The 23,392-nt window shown below is 54.7% G+C and overlaps 1 protein-coding gene and 1 pseudogene across 1 annotated transcript; both read right to left on the bottom strand.

Annotated features, from left to right (window-relative positions):
* STRA6 (signaling receptor and transporter of retinol STRA6) lies at positions 1-22,915 on the bottom strand. Its single transcript, XM_059657325.1, has 18 exons — positions 22,418-22,915; positions 17,375-17,441; positions 16,963-17,048; positions 15,601-15,740; positions 14,933-14,956; positions 14,594-14,760; positions 13,094-13,216; positions 10,770-10,837; positions 10,521-10,597; positions 10,196-10,257; positions 9,146-9,308; positions 5,323-5,398; positions 4,029-4,162; positions 2,797-2,914; positions 2,614-2,715; positions 1,721-1,884; positions 1,280-1,429; positions 1-768 (listed from the first exon to the last, which is right to left on the bottom strand). Exons 1-18 carry the CDS (start codon positions 22,525-22,527, stop codon positions 599-601), a joined length of 2,001 nt encoding a protein of 666 aa, XP_059513308.1. The 5' UTR covers positions 22,528-22,915; the 3' UTR covers positions 1-598.
* On the bottom strand, positions 12,764-12,871 carry LOC132223059 (U2 spliceosomal RNA; annotated as a pseudogene).
* Positions 22,916-23,392: the final 477 nt, after the last annotated feature.

Below are 23,392 nucleotides of genomic sequence, written 5' to 3'. Positions count from 1 at the left end.
TATTTCTCAAGGACAAGGTTATTGCAGGGAGCACACTGACCTCTTTTATAATATCTAAAGGCATACCAACTACAAAAATATCAGCTCTCAAGTGTGGGCAGCTTCGTGTGGGGCCTTGTGCGAGCTCTGACTTTGTTGCCAGTAGGATCCCACTCGCTTTCTCCTGGGCTGCTGGAGCGAGGCTGTCCCAGCTAGAATCACCAATCCAGGTCAGCAGAAGGCTTCAGTGAGGCCCTGGAGGCTGCAGCAGGGCCAGCGAGGGGAGAGACCTGGATGTAGCTTTTCTGGCTCCATTGGCTCCTGGACCAAGGGCCTAAACCATTGATTGCTTTCTTCAGAGGCCTTAGCTTCCCAAGGCCAAGGGAGCAGAAGAGAGCCCTCTCTCAAGGCTCACAATGTAGACAACCTCCACTCAACCACAGTGACCTCCAGCCTCGGGGGCTGGTCACTGGGATCCTGATCCTGGGACCTGCTGGCAGAGCTAGTGCTAAGCAGAGAGCCTACCATGGCTGGGGCAATGCTGGGAGAACCAGGGAAGGGATGGGCTGAGAAGAGGGGAAGAGCACAGATGGGGACACATGCCTTGGCATTCCCCCCCTCAGGGCTGGGTGCCATTGGCCCGGGCACCTGACAGGGCCCTCTTCCGGAAGGTCTGTAGGGCTGGGTTGTGCAGCAGCGTGTAGGTCAGACCCCAGCGAGCCCTGCCTTGGCGGGCTCTGGGCCCTGTTCCCTTGGCCACAGGGTCATTGATCTGCAGCAGCTGCATCCCTGAGAAGGGGAGACCTTCTGTGAGTCACGCAGCAAACCCAGTCAAGCCCCCTGCACCCAGTCCTGAACACAGTCTGAAAATCCCCTGGGTGAGTGGAGGAGGCTGGTGAGACTAGAGTTCCAGCTTAGTGTCCCCCTCCCTACTACACACTTCCCAGACAGTACGGGAGGAGGGGGGAGGACAGACTGCCTGAGAGGGAGAGGTGGAGGGTGGCCCATGGTGGGGGAAGACGGAGCTCCTTGGCAAGGTGGCCATCTCCTTCTCTGTGAGAGGATGTGCGAGCATGCAGAGTGAGAAAGGATGTGCATGGGTGCACATGCATGTACATGGTGGAAAAAATTACCAAAATGGACCAGGAAAATTCTCACTTCCTCTCTCCCACAGGCAGCTCAGGAACAGAAAGTGAGCATTTTCCTGCTCAGTGGTACATGTTGGGGAGGGGTGTATCCCGCCTTCCTGGGAGAAGCTGTGGGTGGGCTCAACTCTCCCAACCCCAAAGGGAAGGTGCACCTTCTTCTTCCATTCCGAGTCTGAGGCCATCCTGGGGGGCCGGATGGGGCTGGGGCTTCTGTGTTCGCAGGAGCAGGGTACAGAAGGCTATCATGGCTGGATGTGACTGGTTGACTTCAATCTTCAAGAAGTTGCAGTATGTGCGATAGCCTGGGGTGGGCGGGGGATGGTGGCGCTCAGACAGAAGGGCCCAGACAGTCCCTAACACACACACCTACACACACACACACCCTGCACACTCTGCATGAAAGCACATAGACACACCTGAGCACATGGCACATGCACTGCACGTGGGCCCACTGCACACACCGATGTGGCAGTCCCAGACATCCTCAGAGAACAGATTTGAACATAAACCAGGTCAGGACATCAGGGCAAACCCTCCCTTACAGCTTGGGCAGCCTGAGCAACCCCCACCCTGGCCCTGCCCTGTGACCTTACCAGGGTCAAGAGTGGCAGCTCTAGGTGGCAGCAGGCTGAGGTCCATCTGACCAAGATGGACAGCATTGTAGAGGGCAGAGAGGACTACTCGCCAGATGGCCACCATGACGCCCACCAGCACGTTGATGGGGAAGAGAAGGAAGGTGGCTGCATAGAGTGCGCAGCTAGGGTGAGGGAGAAGCAAGGCTAAGTCAGGCCCCCACACCCCCAGCCCCTTCCTCAGCTGATGACCACAGCTGATGTGTACTTATTGAGTACCTGCTATTTATTGAGTATACTTTGTAGGCACTCCATCCTGTGCTGGGCCAACTCTCAACCCAGCTGGCCCTCCTCACCACTCTGGGAGACAGGCCATGTACTCCCTCCTATAGAAGGGAAACTGAGGCCCAGAGAAATTGGGTGACTTAGCTAAAGCTGCCTAGCTAGTCAGTGTCAGAGTTAGGGTTTAAGTTCAGTTCCACCTGGATCTTTCCATGACCCCAGTGTCTCCCACCTCCCTTCTCTGGTTCCCTTGTCCACTGACTCTGAATCTCCCTTGAGGCCAAGGTCCGCCCACAGCCTCACCATCTAACAAGGAATTAATGTTTCTGTTAATCTCCTTCCTGCAACGAGGGAGGCACATGGTGTGGAGGGCATGGAGGACACAGGGGAGAGCACTGTTGATCTCGAAGCAGGAAAGGTTATGGGGTGATGCTGGCCCTGTGACAGATGTATGTGGAGTAGGCTTGGCCACTGCCCCATTCTCTGTGGGTAAGGCAATCTCTGTTTACTACCCACTGGGCTCCCTGACAGAGAAGGGAGAGATGGCAGTGGAGGAGGAAGGACACAGCTAAAGACACGAAGGAGAAGAGGCTGAGGACCTGAAAGAGCCACAAACCCAGGAGCTGCCTTACCGGTTGGTCAGCTCTGGCCATCCATGGTGAGTCTTCAGAAAGACCCAGTGGGCTGCCATGTTCTGCAGAGTTACAGCCAGGGCCAAGGTCAGCCAGAAAGGCCTGCAGGCGGAGTAGGAGGTGTCACTGTTAGTGGCCCTCTGGGAAGGGGTCCTAGAGCCCTCAGCCCTTTGCCTCTCTTACCACAAGGACCCCAGTGATTGGAGGAGCAGAAGGTTACTGCCATGGAGCACGGGCATAAACACCAGGAAGGCCAGGGCTACGGTCCCCAGGAAGAAGATGATCTGCTGTGTCAGGAGCCCTGCCAGGATGAGGAGGGGACAGACATCAGCCTCTGCAGGATCCAGACCACGCCTGGCACTCCCAGGAGCCCATAGACCTTGGAATTGGGCAGACCTGATTTCAGATCCCTGCTCTGATGCCTCGCTGTGCCACCTTGAGCAAGTCAGTTTACATTTCTGAGCTTTGGTTTCTCCCTCTGTAAAATGGGGAGAGTGGCCCCTACCACACAGGGCTGTTGTGAGGACCCAATGAGATTATGTCTGTGCAACCCTTTGAAAACCAGTAGGTGCTTTGTCAATGTTATTTTCCCTCCATTGCCGCTGAGTCCTTGGGGAGCGGACTACATTTTAGAGTAATGCTTGCGCTCTTACTGGCCAGAGTCCGGAACACAGTAGGTGCCCCACAGTTGTCTAATGAAACAACTGCTAATGGTTCATGTGGGGACATGTGTACAAGAGGGCTTGGAGGTACAAAGTCCACTGAGATGATCAAATCTACTCCTTGGTCATCCTTCTGCCCTCCTTCTGGAGTGCAGGGTGAGAACTGAAGGAACCAGCAGGGAGAGAAAGCTGCCCTGGCTCTCACAACACTGACCCATCTTCCCTGAACGTCAGAGGCTTTATTCACCACAGTGCCCTGGGGAGAACCAGAAAGTTAGGAGCTGGGAGCGCCCTGGGAGTTAATCTAGTCCAACTCCCTCAAGAACAGACCCCCTTTGCAATCCCCATCTATGGCCATAGAATCCTGCCTGCGTAGCCCCAGTGACATGGATCTCATTGCCTCCTGAGACAGCCCATCATGTCATAGCCCTTTCTCACACAAGCAGGAATGTGCCTCCTTAAGCTTCCCACCTTCCAGCCTGGGTCTACCCCCTGTGTAAACAGCTGGTGGCACCCTGGGACCATACTCATATTAGGGGCATCCTTTCCCCAAGGGCTCCTGTGTCCCCTAGCCCCACCTGAGTGAGCTTCCTGAGTGCAGGGAAGGCCAGGCGGGTCCCTCTTTTCACTCTTATCCCAGAACTTATCCCATCACAGGCAGACAGTCAGGAACTGCTGACCACTCTCCCCTCACTCACTGGGGTCAGTGTCTGGGGCCAGTCAAGGCCCAGCAGGGTGGGCTGAGGGGCTCACCAAGGCAGGAAAAAGCAGTCTGGTAAGCGCTGAAGTTCATCCAACAGAATATGGCCTGGCGAGAGGGGTGAGGGCTCTGAGGCGGGGGGCCAAGGTCCAGGGCAGCCCCTCGGTGTAGCGCTTGCAGATTGGCCCTGGGATGAGGGTGAGAAGGCAGGGATCTCAGGAGCACATATACTCCCTAAATTCTTCCTCTAGGCTAGCCACTGGCTGAACTCTCAGTCTAATTACAACCCAAAGGCAGGGAAGCTCAGGGCTGTGGGAACCCAGTGGAGGCTACTAAGCCAGCCATGGGAGGTCAGGGAGGGCTTCCCAGAGGAGGCAAGGTCTGACTAAAGAGTCTTAAAGGATAAATAAGAGTAAGAGTAAGCTGGTGAGGTGGGGATCTAGGGAAACAAATTCAGGCCGAAGGTTCAATGTGAGCCAAGTCAGAAAAGTGAGAAACAACAGAAGAGATGGAAAGTGACTCACAGCTCGGCCACCAGAGTGGGGGGCAAGGTTCCTCATCTATGGCCATGAAACCCTGCTTGCATACCTCCAGTGACATGGATCTCATTACCTCCTGAGACAGCCATATTGGCACTCAAGCAGGAATGTGCTGAACATAATGCAATGCAGAGGCTTGAGGGCCTGGAATGCCAGCCTCAGTAGGGCTACCCGTGAGGAAAGATCCCTGTGGGACAACCTCTGAGGCCCGATGAATGTGCAGGTCATAGGAACCAGTTCTCTGACATGGACCACCCCTCCCTCCCAACTAGAACCTCCTCTCTCTCTCTGCTCACATTTCCTCAGTGCTTATCATTTACATGAACGGGCAAGGTGGGCAGCCTGACATTCAATGTCCCGTAACAATCTCTCCAGTGCCGGTCAGACCACCCCCTCACCCACACTCACAAGCATCAGGCTCACCCAGCCTCTGTGCCCTTGTCATGCAGTTCTCCTGCCCGTGGCACCCTTCCGCCCTCAGCTCCTTCGTCCTCTCCCATTCCCAGGTGCCTCCTATCAAATCCAGCCCACCCGGGTGGCCCCTCTCAGTATGGGCAAACTCACACTTCAGCCCCTCTCAGTCATGACCTAGAATCATTCACAGATGGTTACCCACTCAGATTGAACCGCCCAGCTTCTCTGCCCAACACAGGGCAGCTGACTCAGTGGCAACCTGGGCCTGCAGAGACCCTCCCTCCCTCTAGCCCCAGGGCTTTCCCCACAGCCCTTCTGAGTCAGGGGTCCTACAAGCCCATTGACACTGACCTCCTCCCTGCTTCCACAATGAGGGTTAGAGCCAGCCACTGACCTGTGTGTCACCAGTGAGCGGGTCAGCATGAGGAAGGTGAGTGAGCAGGACAGGACCAAGGCTGAGATGTAGCAAACTGGAGGGTGAAGAAGAAGCAAAGTGGGAGGCCATGCCTGGAGGCTCTCCTGGCAGCCTCCAAACTGCTACCAGGGTGTGCCTGGGGGGAGTTACCCTGCCACCCCCCCACTGTGAGCAGAAGCCTCTTGCCACATTCCCTGTTCTCAGACCCAGTGGAAGCTGACAGCCCGGCTGGCCTATGGTGCCAGGTGACAGAGTGGCCAAGATGAGGAGAGGCCCCCTCTGAGGTTGTAGACTTGATCCTCACCCGGGTCTTGCTTCGTTCATTGCTGTGTGACTTCCAGTGAGAGATGCATTCAACCTGGCATCTGCCTCCAGCTCCACTGCTCCCTGATCGTGTGGCCTCCAGGTGTCATTTCATCTCCCAGCCTAGCTTGCTAATGCCGGGCACACTGCTGTGCTGCCCATCTCACAGCACGATGTGAGCATGAAACCCCATCTAGGCCTGCATCAATGGCCTTTGTTCCAGGCACGAGGATGCACATGCACTTCAGTGTGGCCTGAGTTCATCAGAATGAGGGGAGGTGACCACTGCTACCCATCTCTACCCCATCCCCCTGGCCACCCCAGCCATGAGCACAGATCATGAGTTTGCTGTCTCGCCAGCAGCTGGGGGAGAATGCCTGGTTGTGAGGAGCCTGGTAATGAAGCAGAGTGAGGATGGAGGCTGCACCCCTTTCACCTTACATCCACACCCAGCCTTGCCCTGCACCCTCAAAGCAGCCCTACAGGAGGAGCACGTGAAAACATGGAACCAAGAAAGAGGCCGAGACTCTGAGCAGTCTGCCCTATCAGCCACACTGTAGGAAGTGGTGGAGCCAGAAGTGTAACCATTCCCAAGCAGACCCAGAAAGAGCCAGAGTACCTGCACCCTGCTCTCCTCAGTCAGCCCTGGGAAGTGTTCCTGGTTTCCTGTTCCACGAGAGCAGGGCTGGTGGCTGAGGGGCAGGGAGTGCAAATGCACGTGAAAAAGGCAAGCACTGGTTCTACATTAACTACAGGTGCTGGAGAAGGGCACTGGCAGCATGCTCGGATCACCTGGAGATATTAAAAGCCCCATGGCCCAGGCTACACCCCCAGCCAATTAAATCAGAAGTTCTGGGGGTGGGACCCAGGCCTTAGCTTTTGTAAAAACAACCCTGGCAGTTCTGGCATGCAGTCAGCATTGAGAACCACTGTAATGGGGGCTTTCAGAAGATAGAGCCTTAAAGGTTTATTTCAATAAGCAATTGAGTGAAATCAATCAACCAATTGACATGTATAGAGTGCCTGCTACAGTGGTTCTCAAACAAACTGTAGGCTCACATCAGAGTCACCAGGGTTTCTGAAGTCAGGCCTGGAGCTTGAGCCTTGGGGTTTTTAAAGTTACCAGTCGATGCCAAAACCGGTTTGGCTCAGTGGATAGAGCGTCGGCCTGCGGACTGAAAGGTCCCAGGTTCGATTCCAGTCAAGGGCATGTACCTGGGTTGCGGGCACATCCCCAGGAGGAGATGTGCAGGAGGCAGCTGATCGATGTTTCTCTCTCATCGATGTTTCTAACTCTCTATCTCTCTCCCTTCCTCTCTGTAAAAAATCAATAAAATATATTAAAAAAAAAAAAAAGTTACCAGTCGATTCTTGGGGAAACTGCTCCAGAAACCAGAGTCTCCCTGCCTGTCCTGGGCTCACTCCTCCAGGGGCAGGAGGTGGTACTTCTCTGAAGTGAAGCTGGGAGAAAGCTCTGAGCATGCATCTGCCCTTCAGGAGCCAGTTCTGCACCAGCAAAGATGCATTCAGACTATTTCTGCCAGGAGGTAAGGAGCCTGCCTGCTGAGCCATCCCGGGGCCCCAGGCCCAGCCTTTGATCTCCATCTACCGCCTGCTCTACATCTTTTCGATTGTTCCAAACTTGGGTGCCTCCTATCCTGATGCCCATAAGGTCTTCCTGCACTTGGCCTGCTCTGGGACACTGCGGCTGTTCCCTTCTGGGACCTGTTTGGTGGATCCAAGTCTTCCCCGCCAGATCTAGGGCCTCAAGGACAAGGCTGCCTTTGTTGCTGCAGCACCGTTTTGCAGACAGGGAATTTGAAGTCCAGAGAAGTGCCTTGCCCAAGGTCACACAGCTAGTAAGTGACAGTGCAGAAATTCTGATCTCGTCCGCCTGGCTCAGAGTGAACTTTCTGTGACCAATGCCAGGTTTACTAACCAGGTGGCAGCCCTAAAACAGGCCCTCAGCGCTCAGATGGCATATTAGCTCCTTAGGCTAAGAACACGCCAAAGGGTCCCAAAGCCAGATCTAATCTCAATTCCACTCTGGCTTGCTGACTGCTTTGGACATATGTCTAAGGCCCCTAGGCTTCGGTTTTCCTCATCTTCAAACTAGGAGAGCAAAGACTGCCGTTTGACCCTGCATCTGAGAAGATTCAAAATGGGAACCTTTGGGTGTGGAAACCACAGCATGTGATTATAAACGCCAGGCCTATTGAGTGGAAGCAGAATCCATTGTCCTGGGCATGTCACTTCCTGCCTCTGATCCTTGATTCCCTATTCTGAGCTATGGCGTCAATGATGTTAACCTAACAGGGCTGTTGTGAGGTCTGTGCTTGGATGTGGACTGATGTGAGTCATGTCTACTCCTGCCTGTGGCCCCAGTTGTAGCCAAGTTGGAAAATCTCCCTGGAGATGTCATTTCAGCCCACCAGAACTTGTCACCTGTCCAGCTTGTGGGCCTCAGCTGCAATCCAGGGCAGCCTCTGGTATGGGAGGAGAATCGCTCAGGAAGGTGGTGAGGCTGGCGTCAGGAAAGGAAGCAGTACCGTACACACCCCTGCCCTTCCCCATCCCCTCCCCCTCCCCGCTCTCAGCCCCTCCCTGCTCTCAGCATGCCTGATCTGCGGATGAGGATACTGATGGTCAGGAACGGTGGCAGCCTAAGCTCCAAACATCACATGTTACTCCTCAGAAGCCAGGGACTCCAAAGTCAGCAGAGAGTGCAGGACCCATGACTCCTGACCACCAGGCTTTGGTCTCACAGTGGTGGAGAGAGTCCCAGCAGGGGCATCAGAAGGCTGAGTTCTTTTCTGCCTGAGGTACCACCTGAGGTGAGCCCTTTCCCATTGTTAAGTGGGGACACTTCTCAGTCTCCTCCACAGGGCTATTGGGAGGGCCTGGAAGGTGGGGGAGGTGAGTAACAGAGCTAAGAGATGAAGGAAACTTCTAGCCCCAGAAGGGAAGGCTGGTATGGTTCCCCAGCCTGGGTCTCATTGTCAAGGGAGGGAGGAAGGATATGGCCCGAGGACAGGGATTGGGAGAGAAAAAGCATCCGCTGAACCCAATCCCACCCACCATGAGAATGAGCTCAAAATTTTGGTGCTCCTTCCATCCCCACAGCTCCACCTCCTCTCTTCCTCCCCAGCCTCAGCAAAGGCCCCAAGCTGTCACCTCAGCTCACACTCCATGGCCTTCCCCATCTCCAGCCCGCAGAGCTGGGCAAAGCCACTGTGGGTGAGGCTGGGAGACACCACACAAGCTGACGAGGGGCTACTGAGATGACCCCTTCAGGTCTCAGAGTCTTGGGACCGGAAGCCCCAAGCTCCAACCCCCCCAATTTGGAGATGACATTATTGAGACCCAAAGAAGGGAAGGAATGTGTCAAAGGGCGAGCAGCTCCGATATCCCACTATCCCACCCAGGTCACATTCTCCCCCCGCCACCACCCCCCCCCCCCCGCAGGCCCTCAGGGACCCTCTTCCCCCGGGGACCTCACCTTCCAGAGCCCACAGGTGGTACTTCACCAGCTCCACCACCTCCTGCCTGTCCTCTGAGAGCACAATCCCAAAACCGGCCAGCAGGTAGGAGACGTCCGTGGTGATCCCCGCCCTCACTTTCTGGATGGTGGGTACCACACCCACCAGCAGCAGCAGGGCCACCTGGAAGAACCCCAGAATGAGAGCACCAGGGTCTGGCTGTGCCGAACCAGGCACTCCCATTCCAGGAAAAGTGTTTTCTGAGTCACAGGGAAGACTCTAGGGAGCACACTGGCTGCATCATTCCTGGCACCCATCAGTGTTCTGATCTGCCCCCAAGAACAGTGTCCTCATGCCTGTGGTCAGCATGTTACAAACAGATCCAATCTTAGCTAATAGGCCAGAGGTGTGCTTTCGGGCGGCACAACTGTACATCTACGCCTGTCTGTCAGTCTATATCAGTTATCTATCTTAAATTTCAGAATACAAAATTTCCAACTTTTCTACATTGGAGAAGGCATTGGAGCTGGACAGGCTTGGATTCAGACATTGGCTGCCCTGAGATACTAGCTGTAGGAACTTGGCCAAGTCAAATTCACCTCTCTGAGCCTCCATTTCTCCCCTGTAAGATAGAGAAAAATCATACCCACCTCTTGAGATTTGGGTTGATTGGTTGGTTTGTAAGGGGTGGTGGTGGTGGTAGTGGGGATTTATCAAACACATGTTATTTCACTAAATCTTCTCAAATTCCCAAAGATGAAGGTAATTTCTTCCACTTTTAGCTGAGCCAATGGGTTTAAGGAGGTTGACTAACTTATGCAAGTCACACAGGAGGTAAATAATGAAGCTAGGATGTAAACCCTTGTTCATGTGACTCCAAAACTCATGCTCTGACTCTGTGTGAGTCCAACAAGAGCTAACGCCTTCTCCCTCTGGGTCGGCCAGTGTTCCCAAGACATCAGAAGCAGTTGGGCAGGATTGTGGGCCACGCTTTTGGAGAGCTGAGCTGGGCCTGAGCCATCCAGACTTGGGAGTCCGGAGGCAAATGGCACTGCAGAGGCAGGACATACCTGGTAAATGGCCGTCCCTGTCAGGGTGGCTGAAAGCACAAGCGTCAGTGGGAGTCGGAATCCTGCAGTTCCCAAAAAGAAGGGCATGGTGAGCCTAGCACCACCCAGGCCCAGGAGCTCCCACACCTCCCCGGAGGCCCAGGAAAAGGGCCAGGGCTTATAGGACCCTGGACCACCAAGGCCAAGTCAGGCCAGGGGCTTGGGGCTGTTCTTCCTGATGACAGAGTTCTGAGGGTAGCAGGAGCTGACCTGCCACTGTAGCTGCTTTGTGCATGGGAAGGGGGAGGTCACCCGTCACTCTGGACCTCAGCTCCCCACTCCATACCTCGCTGTGGAGTGTAGATGTAGTGTCTGAAGCAGATCCAGGCCTGGGACAGGAAGCCATGCTTGGAGGTGTGGGAGCTGCAGAAAGACCCAGGAAGTGGAGGGGACTCAGGGGAAGCCCCTGCCCCGAGACCCAGAGTTTTGTCAATTCCTCATCTCTGCCCCACAAGCCTGCCCGTTGCCAGCCTCCCAAACAAGCCTGCCTGGCCAGCCCTGCCCACTGGCCCAGAGGGTGTGCCTAGAGCCTCACCTGCTTCTCAGCTTCTTCGGGCAAAGGAGGGTCCTCAGATATTCCTCAGGGTAGCTGCTTTGCAGCCTCTGGGGGGACAGACAGAAGAAACCTGCCTTGAACCATCTCTGGGACCCTGGCTTAAGGTACCACAGTGGGCACCCAGTAGGTGCTCCATAAAAACCTCTTGGTTGTGGTGGAGTGCAGAGAAGGGCCAACCTTTGGGATGAGGCCCATATCCTCCAACACTGCCCCTTCCTCCTCCATAAATACAAGATTAATCGGTCTCCTATCTAAGAACACTCAATGCTGGGAAGTTCTTCCTAAGGTCTAGCTCCAACCCTCTCCTGCTTTACTCAGTCACATCTCATCATTGTTTCCCTCTTGGCCCTCAGACCTCTGCTGAGACTGGGGCAAAGAGAGCCTATGTTCCAAGGGCACATCCCTGACCAGGACGCAGGATGGGGCCGTTCCAGGTCAGATGCCCAGGCCTCTCCTTCTACTCAAGGGAGAGCACAGGGTAACAGGATTTGTCTAAGCCACATTCCAGGCCTTAAGCTGACTTCCAAGTGGCAGAGACCAATGGGAACAGGGGGTGAATCCCTGCCCCCATTATTAGGAGAATATAGGCCATTGTCACCTGTTGCCATAGCAACTCCAGGATCCAGGACAGGTGTGAGTCAGCTCAAAGCTTGGCTGTGTCCTTTGAGGCCTAAACCTTTTTGACTAAGGGCCAAAGAGGATTTTATTTCTCCCAAGACTTCTCAAGAGGAAACACATGCAATAGGGGGAGAGTCAAGGCAGAGAAGATGCCTGGAAGAGGAGGGGGACAGATTCAGCAAGGCAGAGCCTGGTGCACGTGTATCCTGGGGAGCTGCTCCCCTCTTCTGAGCCAGCTGTAAGAATGAGGGGACAACAGGCTTCCCTAGAGGATAAGGAGGAAGTAGTGACACTGCTGTTGCTCTATGAAAGCTAAACCCAGTCAGGAGAGCCCATGGGGACCCAGGGCGGCCCCTGTAGGACCTGAGCCCACTCTGGCCTCTTCTCCCCTCACCCCCCATTCCTCCTCAAGGACCTCGCTCCTTCTTGAGCTTCAGTCCCAGGCCCGCTCCTGAGCTCCAGGCCATGGTTCAGCTGCTCATCAGACCTTCAAAATGCAAACTGACACACCTGTGCATGGTCCCCTGCACTCCTGCTCTCATCCAGTGCTCCATATGTCAGCAATGGCACCACCACCTCCCTGCTCTGACCTGGATGCCATCCTTCAAGCCTTCCCCCCCCTGAAAAGTAACCAGACTTTTTCCTCTGTGTCCTCAGACTTTCTCAAGGGCCTCTGTGGAGCAATTTCCTCTTCCTCCTCTTTCACCAGGAAGAGTACCTGGCCCTCTCCACCCGCGCTTCCATGCACTTGGATGAGCCCCTGTTGTTCCTTTCACCTTGCTGTGACAGGGGCTGCTGCATCCAGCTCCCCCGCTCCCTGGGAGCTCCTGGGGTCAGACGCGGCCAGTCAGCTTCGCATCCACAGCACCCAGCCCCGGGCCTGGCACTTGGTAGGTGCTCAGAAGTCTTCTTAATAAGATTATCATATCTCTTGACACAATGTGCCCATCCATCTACCCCAAACTTCAGAAATATTTGCTGAGTGTTTATTGTGTACTAAGACCTGCTGGGTGTTGCCAATCAGGCATGAACAATACTGAGGAAACCCATCTCTGCCCCTTTATTCATGCTCTCTCCTGTGCCCGCAGCACTTTCTCCTTATTCTCTCCCCATTCCAGATCCTGCCTGTCCTTCAGGCCGCTGCTCAAGTCTACCTCCTCCAGGAAGCACTCCCCGCTGCCATCCCCCTCCCAACCGCCCCCCCCCCCTCTCCCCTGCCTTATCTGACATTAGCTGACTGAGCGTTGATTCATTCCACAGTTCTGCCCTGAGTGCTTCCTGGATCGTGGCAGTCTCTGCAGAGCTCCTCACAGAGACAAGGCTCCTGACTTGTCTCATGTCTCCAGTTTGATCCCAGTGGTTCAGGATCAGAGCTATGACTTACTGCTCTGGCCCAGTTCTCCTTTGTTAATGGATAAGAACAGATACTACACTTGATCTTAGCCAAAAGGCTGAGAAGTGATGCAGTTCTCCTTTGTTGAGTACCTGCTGTGCACATAGCTCAGTGCCCCAGGCATCTTGTGTGCCATCCCAGGGCCTGGCCTAGCCTTTGCCTTAGGAGGGAGGACTAACCAGTTACTCGGCAACTTGGAAAACCTTTTCTGAGGCCTATGCTGGGTCCTCCACCAAGTATCACCACATATAGGGGACCAACAGACAGGGGGAGCCCAGCCCAGCCCCTTTACCTCCAAGCCCGCTCCTGTCCTATGGCTGAAGCTTCTCACAAGCTGCACCGGGTACCAAAGGCTCAGGAATCCAAGGCCCAAAAGGAGAGGCATGGAAGCCAGCAGGGAGTAGTACTTGTAGATCTGTATGGACAGACAGACACCAGACACACCTACCTTCTGCCTTCCTGCCCAACTGAAGGCCAGGGTCCATTTCCCTTCCAACCTCACCCAGGACTCTGAGGGTGGTCTGGGCACCATGGAAAGGCTCTGGTTCTACCACCATCACCCACCCCAACCAGGGCACTTAGGACAGTCACTCCCACTTCACCTTCTCAAGCCCTGCAAGATGCCTGCCCCTCCCCCAGGCTCTTGGACTCCCATGGCCCTTAGAGGAACCGAAAAGAGGAGGTTATATAACCCCCTCCTCCTCACCCAGGGAGCTGCAATGGAGCCTGAAACAGGTATACCCACTTTCTGTGTTCCTATGTTCCTGACACTTTGGACACAGGCCCCTGAAAATTAGACAAAGGCCTAATTTTGTCTATGCACAGTTTGCCACATGGTCATCAGGGAAGTACATGCCCTACCTCCTGGCTTTGAGGTATTTGTCCCTGAAGTCTCAGAGCTGGACTTCTCATATATTCACTCACTTATTTGTTAGTCAATCCTTTTTATTGTGAGCTTAGTATATACCAGGTTCTGGGTGGTGAAAAAAATCAATCAAGTCCCTGCTCTCAGAGGAACCAACTAATCTTCACCTCTACCCTGAGGGATTGATAATATCAACTCCATTTACAGGGTGGAAACTGAGTCTCAGGAAATTGACATGGTTTCCTCAAAGCACTTAGTACCATGTGGAATCATTCTGTACATTTGTTTGTTTACATCTCCCCTTCTGAAATAGCAGCTCTTGGGATGCCAAGAACCTCGTCTGCCTTGTTCACAGCTGTATTCCAGTGTCTAGAAATGTCCCTGGTATGGACTTTCTGCTTCGAATATGTTTGTTGAATAAATGAATGGATGAGTGAATGAATGAATGAAGCTGGATTCAAACTTGGGTTGTCCGACTCCTAAGCCTACATCTCCACCCTTTGGGCTCTAGACGGGGCAGCTTCACATCCCTAGCCAATGGCCAGTGAACCAGGTAAGGTTTTGGAATTCTCTGAGACCATCCCCTACTCAGTGCTTGCCACCCTCCATCTGTCTTCATTTCCCCTCCAGCCTGGCCAACAGAAGGCCAGGGGATCAACAATGGGGGGATTTCAGGCTTCCTTTTCCATCCCCTCTGCCCCTATCTCCTCCCTACTGCCTCCAGACTAGAAGCCCTTGCCGGCTGGCCCAGCTACCTTGTCCCATAGAGGGGCTGTGTGGAATGACATGTGTTTTAAGGAGTGGAATCCCATGTACAGTGGAAGGTGGCAGGAAAGCCCAGCATACAAATAGAGATGAAAGGAGCCATGCTGGTATAAGCAGCTCCTCCATGTCCTCTGCCCCAGGCCCTCATGAATCAGTGGTTACCTTGGGCTCCTGGGGACACTCTGCCTTCTGCCAGACCTGGACACCAAAGTGAGCCCAGGACAGCACACTGCCGAGCAGGTGGGCGGCTGCATGCCTGACCGTGGCACAGGCGGCCAAGGAGTAGTAGAAGGCAGGGTAATAGAGCAGAGCCAGCATCTTCCAAGGTCCTGGGAGGCAAGAAGGGCAGAAAGAAATATCTATAGAGGGGCAGGTGTGGACTGAATCCAGTCCACCCAGACCTCTCTCAGGTCTCCATCTTCCAAGTCCCTCAGGTAGGCAAGTGCCTGGTGTTCAAATCCAGGCTGACTAGTATCAGCTCTCTGATCTTGAGCCAGTTACCTCTTGGAGCCTCAGTTTTCCCATCTGTAAAATGGAAGTAATAGTACTAAATTAGTAACGACAAAATAAGAAGGTCTACATACAGTGCTCAGCATGGTATCTAAGTTAGTACTAAATATACAAGCTACTACTTTATTATTATCTCCTTCTCTGACCCTCAGCATCCTTCACTATAGAGTGGGGCTAATGTCCACACTTTGTGGAGTCATTGTGAAAACTGGATGATCTAAAGAGGTCATGCCCCATGCCTCTCCATGGCAGCTGTCCTTGTTACCATCACCTTCTTGAGCTCAGCTCAATTCTCCTGGACCCCTTCCTGGGCCACTCCCCGCCCTCCTTCATTCTCACTGGGGGGTGGGGGGGACCTGAGTCTGGGGGACTCAGCCTGTGCCCATGAACAAGAGAGTTCCCTACATCCTGGAGGTGGGGTTTGCACAAGAATAGAGGAAGCAAATAGGACAGTATTGACCCAGTGTCTGGGACCAACAAAGGGAAGCTTCAGGCATTGTGGAGGGACAGTGGGCGAAGTAAGGGGACAGTGTATTCTTGGCAGTGGCTTATGAACAGAATGGGGAGCAACTGGGTTCACTGTAGAAGAGCCCTGCTCCGATATTCCGGATTCCCACCCCAACCCCATCCCATCAATCTAGGCCCACACCACTGGGTACCTCGGCTGGATGGTGAACTCAGGGTGAGGAAGGGCAGCGGGGCCTCAGCCGAGGGCAGCAGACACAGGGAGCTGAAGAGGACCATAAAGACAGCAGCGGGCACGGTCCAGGGCCCGTCCATAGTCAGGAAGTCCATAGGGCTGGGGCAGGGGCAGGGACAGGACATGAGGGAGTTGTTCAGGCCCAGTACCCCAATACCTCATGCCATGTCCCACAAACTGGGGAAGTAGAGCCAGTCCCACTTTCCAGCCCACTTTCCAGATAGGGAATTGGAGGCCCTTCATCCATTCATTCCACAAACATTTGTGGAGTGCCTTCTATGTATCAAGTTCTGGGCCCTGTGGCAAAGTGACTTGGGAACATCCCCCCAACACAATAACAACAACACACACAGGAACAAGCCTAACAACAACAACAACAACAACAACACCACACACACACACACACACACACACACACACACACTAACAAGCCTGAGCACAGCTCCCTCCACCCCCCTGGCAGCTCCAGGAAACAGCTGCCTCCACACTAATTGCTCTGTCAGGGCTGGCAGACTTTCAGAGAGCTCCAAGAGTCACAACATCCTTGCACAATGTCAACGCCCTGGCCTGAGTGTGACCCTGGGGCAGAGGGCAGACAGAGGACACAGCTGTCCTAGGCATCACCTCCCTGGCTCAGGTCAGGCCACAAAGACCCTCTGCTTCTATGGTCTATCTTGCCCTCATGCCCTGACACCTCCATCCTGCTTCACTCTCCCCCAAACCCTCCCCTAGTCAGAGTAGAAACCCCAGTTCCCCCACAAAGTCAGCATGTAGGACCCACCTTGGCGTGCAGCCCCAGCCTGAGGTGCAAGGTTGCCTACATTGGGGCTCCACCCACCACCTCCCCCAACCCTTTGGTATCTCCCACATAAGTGTGATCAGGGTCATCTCCTCAGGGTCATTTCCTGGGGGTCATCACTGTCCGGGCTTTGGGGTTGCAGGATGAAGAGTCAGGGGGAGAAAGTCCCGCAGAAATCTGCCGTTACCATCAGGATCCAGATGAAACCCTCAGGGGAAACGAGGGTCATGATGGTGTGAAGTGATCATGGCCTGTCCAGACCATGAATCGCCTGACAAACTGTGTCCGAGAGCCGGGCCCTGTTGGGTTCCAGTTCCTCGGGGATTGGAACAGGAGCAGGTGAACCTGAGTGGGTCCCTCCCCCTCCCTCTGATCATCCCGACTAAACCTGAAGATCTGGGTGGGGATGGGGAGTGCCCCAGGCTGAGAGAAGAGGGAGTGTCCCGAGGCCAGAGCTGGTACCTAAAAATCGCCCCCCAAGCTGGGCCCCCTAAATGGGGGTGCCCAGGCCACGGCACCAACCTGGGCAGCCCGGACCTGCTGTGTCCGCCATGGGGCCAGAGCTGCCGGCACCTCACCAGCAGGGCCAGCAGCAGCAACACAACCACCTAAAGGAGAGCACAGTGGAGGGTGTGGGGTGCCCAGGCCTTCCCTGATGGGCTGAGTCTGGGGACGTGGCCTCACTACCCGGGGACCCCCCCCCCCATTCCCCTGTGCATACTCATGTGGCATCTTGGGGACTGGCCAAGAGGTGACAAAAGTCTGGGAGGTTGGACTTGGCCTGCATCCTGGTTTGGGCTCCAACTCTGCGAGAGCCCCCTCCCACACTTTGGGCTCCCAGGTGCTCCCTTCATCAGCCCCAGCTGGGAACACCAGTCACGTTGCCCAGGCTGGCAGCAGGTTGCAAGCCAGTTTGGACTTAGGTTAGACTCACCGACAGCACGGCCAAGCTGGTATGGAGGAGGCCAGGCGGCACACTGGGGTGGCAAGACGGCACTATCCTGCAGATCAAGTGAAGGCTGGTCATGCCTGAGTAGGGACTCCCCAGGTAGGCCACCAGGTCTGGGGTTCCAGGTTGTCTACACTGGGGTTCCATCTCCTTCAACCCTTTGATCTCTCTTACACAAGCCTACCCAGTTCCGCCTTCTCGGGTCATTCCAGGCCTCTCATGCTCCTATGGTATGCCAGCCCTGTGCCAAGCTCTGAGATTCCAGGGCTAGAGGAGACAGGGGGCTCCCAGGAGAAGACTCGGAAGAAACAGATTGGGTCAGCTGGGCTGAACCTCTCTTCTTTCTCACCCAGATCCTTCCTATCCTTCAAGGCCCACTTGATCCCCCCCCCCTCCTCCAGGAAGCCTCCCTGATTGCTCCAGCCATCACAGACCTCTTCTCAGAACTGTGACTGAGCATACTGCCTATGTCAAACAATCACGTATTTGGTCCTACAATTTGCCCTCCATTCACTGGTATCTGAGTTTGGTCTGTGTCTGACTGGAATGATCTTCCTTAGTCTTTCAGGACTTATATCTCTTCCTGTTTCCCTTTCATTAAGGGCTTCCATGTACAGCTGAGCAGTTTGCACACTGCACAAGGATGCCCAGCCAAGGGAATGAGTGTGGTCTGAAATCCAGGCCGCACTGCTCTCAAGCACGGCGCCTGCTGAGTTGCATTTGTCTAAATGGGGTCTGTTTCTAATAACCACAAAGGCTTCCACGGCCTGGCAGAGGGCCTACTCTGGCCATCGCTGCGTACACAGGTGGGTCCATGGTGGAGATAAAGAGATCATTGGGCACAGGAAAGGCTTCTGCTTCCTCAGCTGGATCATGGCAAAGAAAGGGTAGGATTCCTGAGGTCAGAGCTGGCCCTGGACTTGGCAGAGCAGACGGGACTGGTCTCTGGGGAGGAGGAGACTCCTGAGTTCGCCCAGCTAGAGTCTGGGAGGATGCCTGTGAGGGCAAGGCCTACAAGGTGCTGCAGTGGGCCCTCCCTGCCCAGGAGGCTCATCCAACCACCTGGGCACCCTCTTGCTGTGTGAGAAGGAAGACTCCCAAGGTCTTGTCTGCAGGTGCGCTCAGAGCCCTGTGACTCCTCGGGAACAGCCTAGTCTTCCCAGAGCTTGCTTTCTCTCAGAAAATCCCAGAGGGTGAGAAGCAGGAAAGAACCTGGTTGCTGGGCTTGTCCTTGGGGTGGAGGGACAGAATAAGTCTGTTTTGTGCAACTTCTTGGCCAGGGCAGAGCTGGCATCTTTCCAAAACAGAACTGTACTCATGGGTAGGGCAGGTGCCATGTAGGGAATCAGGTTCCCACTGTCTGAGCTCAGGCCTTACACTCCCTACTTCTAACTCTGAGGCCCTTACTCCAGCATATGGGGTGGGGCTTCGGGTGAGAAATGGCCTCTCTCAGCCCAGGAGATCATAGCCACCCCTGTAGGCCCTCAGTGTGCACCTCCGCATCTGACTAGGTCCTGCTCAAACCTGTCCCCCCGCTAGCCAAGGCAGGGGCTCAGCAAACTGTCCCTGGAGCAGCGTGGCCATTTTCCCACTTACCCCAAACCTAAAGCCCCCCACATGGATCCTCTCCAGGCCCTATCTTGGGGAACCCCTGGCCCTTTTTGTATCATCTGGACCTTCCATCTACCCCTTAGCTCAGTTTGGCTTAGGCTCACGGACCCTCAAATGACTGAGGTCTGAGCAACAGAAATTTGGCCAGTGGCTCATGGGCCGGTGTTTTGTGCTGTGGGACAGACAGAATGGCACAGACACAAGGAACACCACCTCAGGGAGGGTGGGGAGCTTGATCCTGGAAGACACACAAGCAGATGCTACAGGATGCAGAGGAGGGAGAGAACCTTGGGACAGGTGTCAGCGGCAGTGGTGTTTGCTTTAAGTTTGAAAGACAGTTAGGACAGTGTTCAGGATTTTAGGAAATTTCTTTCTTTTTTAAATTCTCACCTGAGAATATGTGTGTGTTTTGTTGTTGTGTTTTTTCTTGATTTTAGAGAGAAGAAGGGAGAGAGCGAAAGAGAAACATCGATGTGAGAGAAACATTGATCGATTGCCTCCCGTATGTGTCCCGACTGGGGATTGAACTCACAACCTAGGTATGTGTCCTGACTGGAAATCGAACTCACAACACTTTGGTGTACAGATGATGCTTAAGCTAAGATAGCCATTCAGCCAGGACAATTTTAGGAAATTTCTGTTGCTAGACTTGAATATAAATAACAGTAGTTAGTACTTACTAAGCATTGACTAAGTGCCAGGCACTGTTTGTTTCATGGATTAACTCAGTTATTACCTAAGAGGTATATGCTATTGGTATCCCTCTTGTGTAGACAAGAGGGCCTAGTCTCAGAGAGGCTAAGTGTATTGCCCAAAGCACACAGCTAGTCAAGTGGCAGAGTCAGGATTCAAATTGAGATAACCTGGCTCTGGCACCTGCCTCTGACTGGGAGGTGAGAAGTTAAGGTGAACCATATGAAATTGCCATTTCTGTACATCAGAAACAGTCGCATATCAGCATTTGCAAATGGTTCTGCATAGATAGTCGCTGGGGGTGGAAATGGCAGGCTGTATCTCAGCGGCATTTAGGAGAAGGAATGTGCATGCCTTGCTGTGGAGAAGCAGAGGGAAGGCAGGCTTCTGGAATGACTGGTGAGCACCTGGGTCAAATGAGGCCCACGGAGCTGAGGCTTGGCCTGAACACTGAGGGACAGAGGCCAACTGCAGTGTGGTGAGGACGCGGAGACAGAGAAAGAACCAGACAACTGTTTCTAGAATTCAACTCTGAGTGGGAGCTTCAAGGGGCCCCATCCAGAGGGGAGGACAGAACACATCTCTGTGGGTGAGTGGGAAAGGCTGACTGCCTGGGGGGAGGTCTGGGGCTGTGCGGTCCCAAGAGACCTGGAGCCCTGCTTCCTGACTTCCCCCACTCACAGCAGAAGGGCCTGCAGATGACCCTGGCATGGCCTCAGCCCTCCCGTAGGAAGTCCATGAGGAAAGCCTCTGACTCCGCCTTCCAGGCAGCCCTTTGAAGCTGTGGGGAGGTGAATGACATTCTTGGCAGCTGCCACAGGCATATTTGTGTCCCCAGGCTCTGGCTGGGATGCAGTATTGATGATGGGTGGTAGCATGCAGGCACACGTCAAGCTGGGCACATGACTGGCCAGAGGGACCTCTGCGGTGGAAAAGGCCAGCTCAGCTTATGCGGATCAATCCCTTGCCCATGGGACACCCAGTGACACATCCCGTCCCCATCAGACTCACCACCCCTGCCCTGACCCCGTAGGGGCACATGGATAAGTGTGAATAGGAGATTGAGTCCATCCCAGCCACAGTCACCAGAGCCTACCAACCCAACTCCCAAGCCTGCTGGGGCACACGGAGGCACAGAGGGGAACCACTGTCAGAGCTCCTCAAAGCTTTGGTGCCCCATCCCCCTGGGATGTCTGACTCACACAGGGTAGCGAGGTGAGCCCAAGTTCACTTCCTTGGGATTCCCCTGGGCTACCTGCTTCCCGCTCCCACTTTGAGGGGGTGGGGAGGGGAGGCAGGCAGCTTGACTTGGTTTGGCTAAGTGAGTAGGTTCAAACAAACTTCTTCATTCTTCCCTGCAGTCGGAGAAGGGAGCCCTGCATTCTAGATGCCACCCATATTAGATAGAAGCAGTACTCTCCACTGCTCAGCCCCTGCCACACACCAACTGTCTTCTAGGGCCATACCTAAATACCCAGCCACAGAGCTGCCCCAGGTGCGCGCCCCAGCCAATGACCAGACCAGGAGGCACCTAAGGTTACGGCTTCACATTAGGGCCTTAACCCAGGTCAGGGTCTGTGTCCTCTTGGGGATCCTGGGCCCCTCCCCATTCTGCCTCTCCTCCCACTCCATACACGTGCAGCAAGGTCAGCCAGAGAAGGAGAGGAGGGACACACCCTTGCTGACAGCAGGGCTGCTTTCCCTGTGGGCAGAGCCCAGGGTCCCACAAACAGCTCCTTCCTCCAGGCCTGGGTGGAGCTCCGCTCCTGCCAGGTGACCCAGGGCTGGCCAGGCCACGGCCCAGCCCCTGAGAAGGCTTAGGAACATTTCTCCTTCTCCAGTTTCTTGTTGATGAAAAACAGATGTGCACACATCTGGCAAGGCAACCCCCCAGCCTCACCTTTCCAGTTCCCCCAACCCTCAGAGCAGGGAGGTGGGGGATGGGGCCAGGGATGGAACAATGAGGGGACCACTGGGCTCTGGGGCTCTCATGTGGGGGCACAGCATGTGGGGGCACAGCATGTGGGGGCACAGGGAGGCCCAGATCCCCCACCAGGGTGCCCAGACTAAACAAATGTAGAAATGGTCTGGGAAAAGGCAGCTGTGGCCTGCCTCCTCAGGGGACACTAGGCTGTGTTGAGGCAGCCTCCCTCCCCTGGCTGACCCCAGCACTCCTGCTAAAAGGAACAGGACCTCCTCAACCTCACAGATTCTGAGGCCAGCCAAAGAAAGTAGGCGTGGCCTGTTTCCCCTCCCCCACTTTCTTCCTTGGTTCTCTGCCTCTCCCTCCCCCAGCCTGCCCAGAGAATCTGACATTTGCTAACACCACACCCCAGATGGTCACCACAGGGCCCAGTAAACCCTTTAAGGCCGGCCCACCTTCCCTCAACCACTCACCCAGCACTCTCCATCCTGGCTACAGCCATGCCACCCATTTTAAGGATGGGGCCCAGGAATCAGTCAACTTTAAACACACCACACAGGTGTTTTTTTGGTGACTAGTCTGGCCAGTTCCCCACCTCAAGTATCTTAACACATCGACAAGGGCCGTGGTTCTCATGTAACTGATGAGGAGACTCCAGCCCAGAGAGGCTGCACTTTGCCGTGGGTCACACAGCAGATGAATGGCAGGGCCCCTCTCAGCAGCCCTTGCACAGTCTTCCCTGTTTCCCATCCGTGTCTCTGCCACACAGCCCACTGGCCAGAGCCAGGGGCCCCACTTACCCTTCAGGCTGCAGCTCCTGGCTGTCCTGGGGCTCATCGATGTACCAACTGCCATAGGAATAGTCCTCTGTGGCCCCAGAGGAGGTCTGGTTCCCTGCTGCGCTGGACATTCTCTGGCTCTTCTCCTCTGACCCCGAGACAAGAGGGGGGGAAAAGTCTACAGATGTGAAAAGAGGCTTAGAAAAAAAAAAAATAAAGAGAAAGAAACCCAAACAAAGAAGTGTTTCTCTTTAATCCTCAAGGTTACTTTCTTGCTTTTAGCTCTGGGAATGTGGGCCTGGGAGGCTGGCACGGGAGGAGGGGAAGGGCTTCTCTTGTCCTTTCTTGTTACCTCCCGCCCAAATTTGCCTGGTGCTGCAGGGTGCTAGCCCTTGAGAGTAGTGCTCCCTTGGGGTCCTGGAGCTCTTGTCTGTCTGTCTGACCACCAGCAGGCCTTTGTTCAAAGGACCATTTTCAAAGAAATTGTGTCCAATCAAGACCCTCTCTTCCTTCCCCCTCCTCAAACCCACCAGACCGACCCACAGACACACTCTCAAGGAAGGGCCAGGGAGGAAGGAGCTGCAGAGATGAAAGGGTGGGCGGGCTGCTGGGCGGGCTCAGCAAGTCTGCTGGACCCTCCCTGCTGAATTCCTGGCCCCTCCTTCTCTTGGAGGTCCAGCCCAATCTCCCCCCACCCCCATTTTCATGATCCTGACAAAGACACCTGGGAGGGGGATAGCGCTGATCTCCACAGGTCCCAGCCCAGGGGGTGTGGCCAGGAGGAACCTGCCCCGGACTTCAAACACAAGTACCTGCCTTCATGCCTGCCCCAAAGCTCCCACACCTTTGCCCACCATATCTGCAGCACTCCATGCTCACTCAAGTCCAGTCTGGCAACCTGGCATTTTAGCAACCCAAGGAGACAGGTGGGGCTGGCAGGACGGAGGCTGGAGGGAGCCTGTGCATTCCTCCTCCCTGGTTTCCATGAAGGACGCA

This window comes from Myotis daubentonii, chromosome 1, assembly GCF_963259705.1.
Source record: "Myotis daubentonii chromosome 1, mMyoDau2.1, whole genome shotgun sequence".
In the NCBI taxonomy this organism is placed as follows: Eukaryota; Metazoa; Chordata; class Mammalia; order Chiroptera; family Vespertilionidae; genus Myotis; species Myotis daubentonii.
This window is presented reverse-complemented; position numbering and strand designations above follow the sequence as displayed.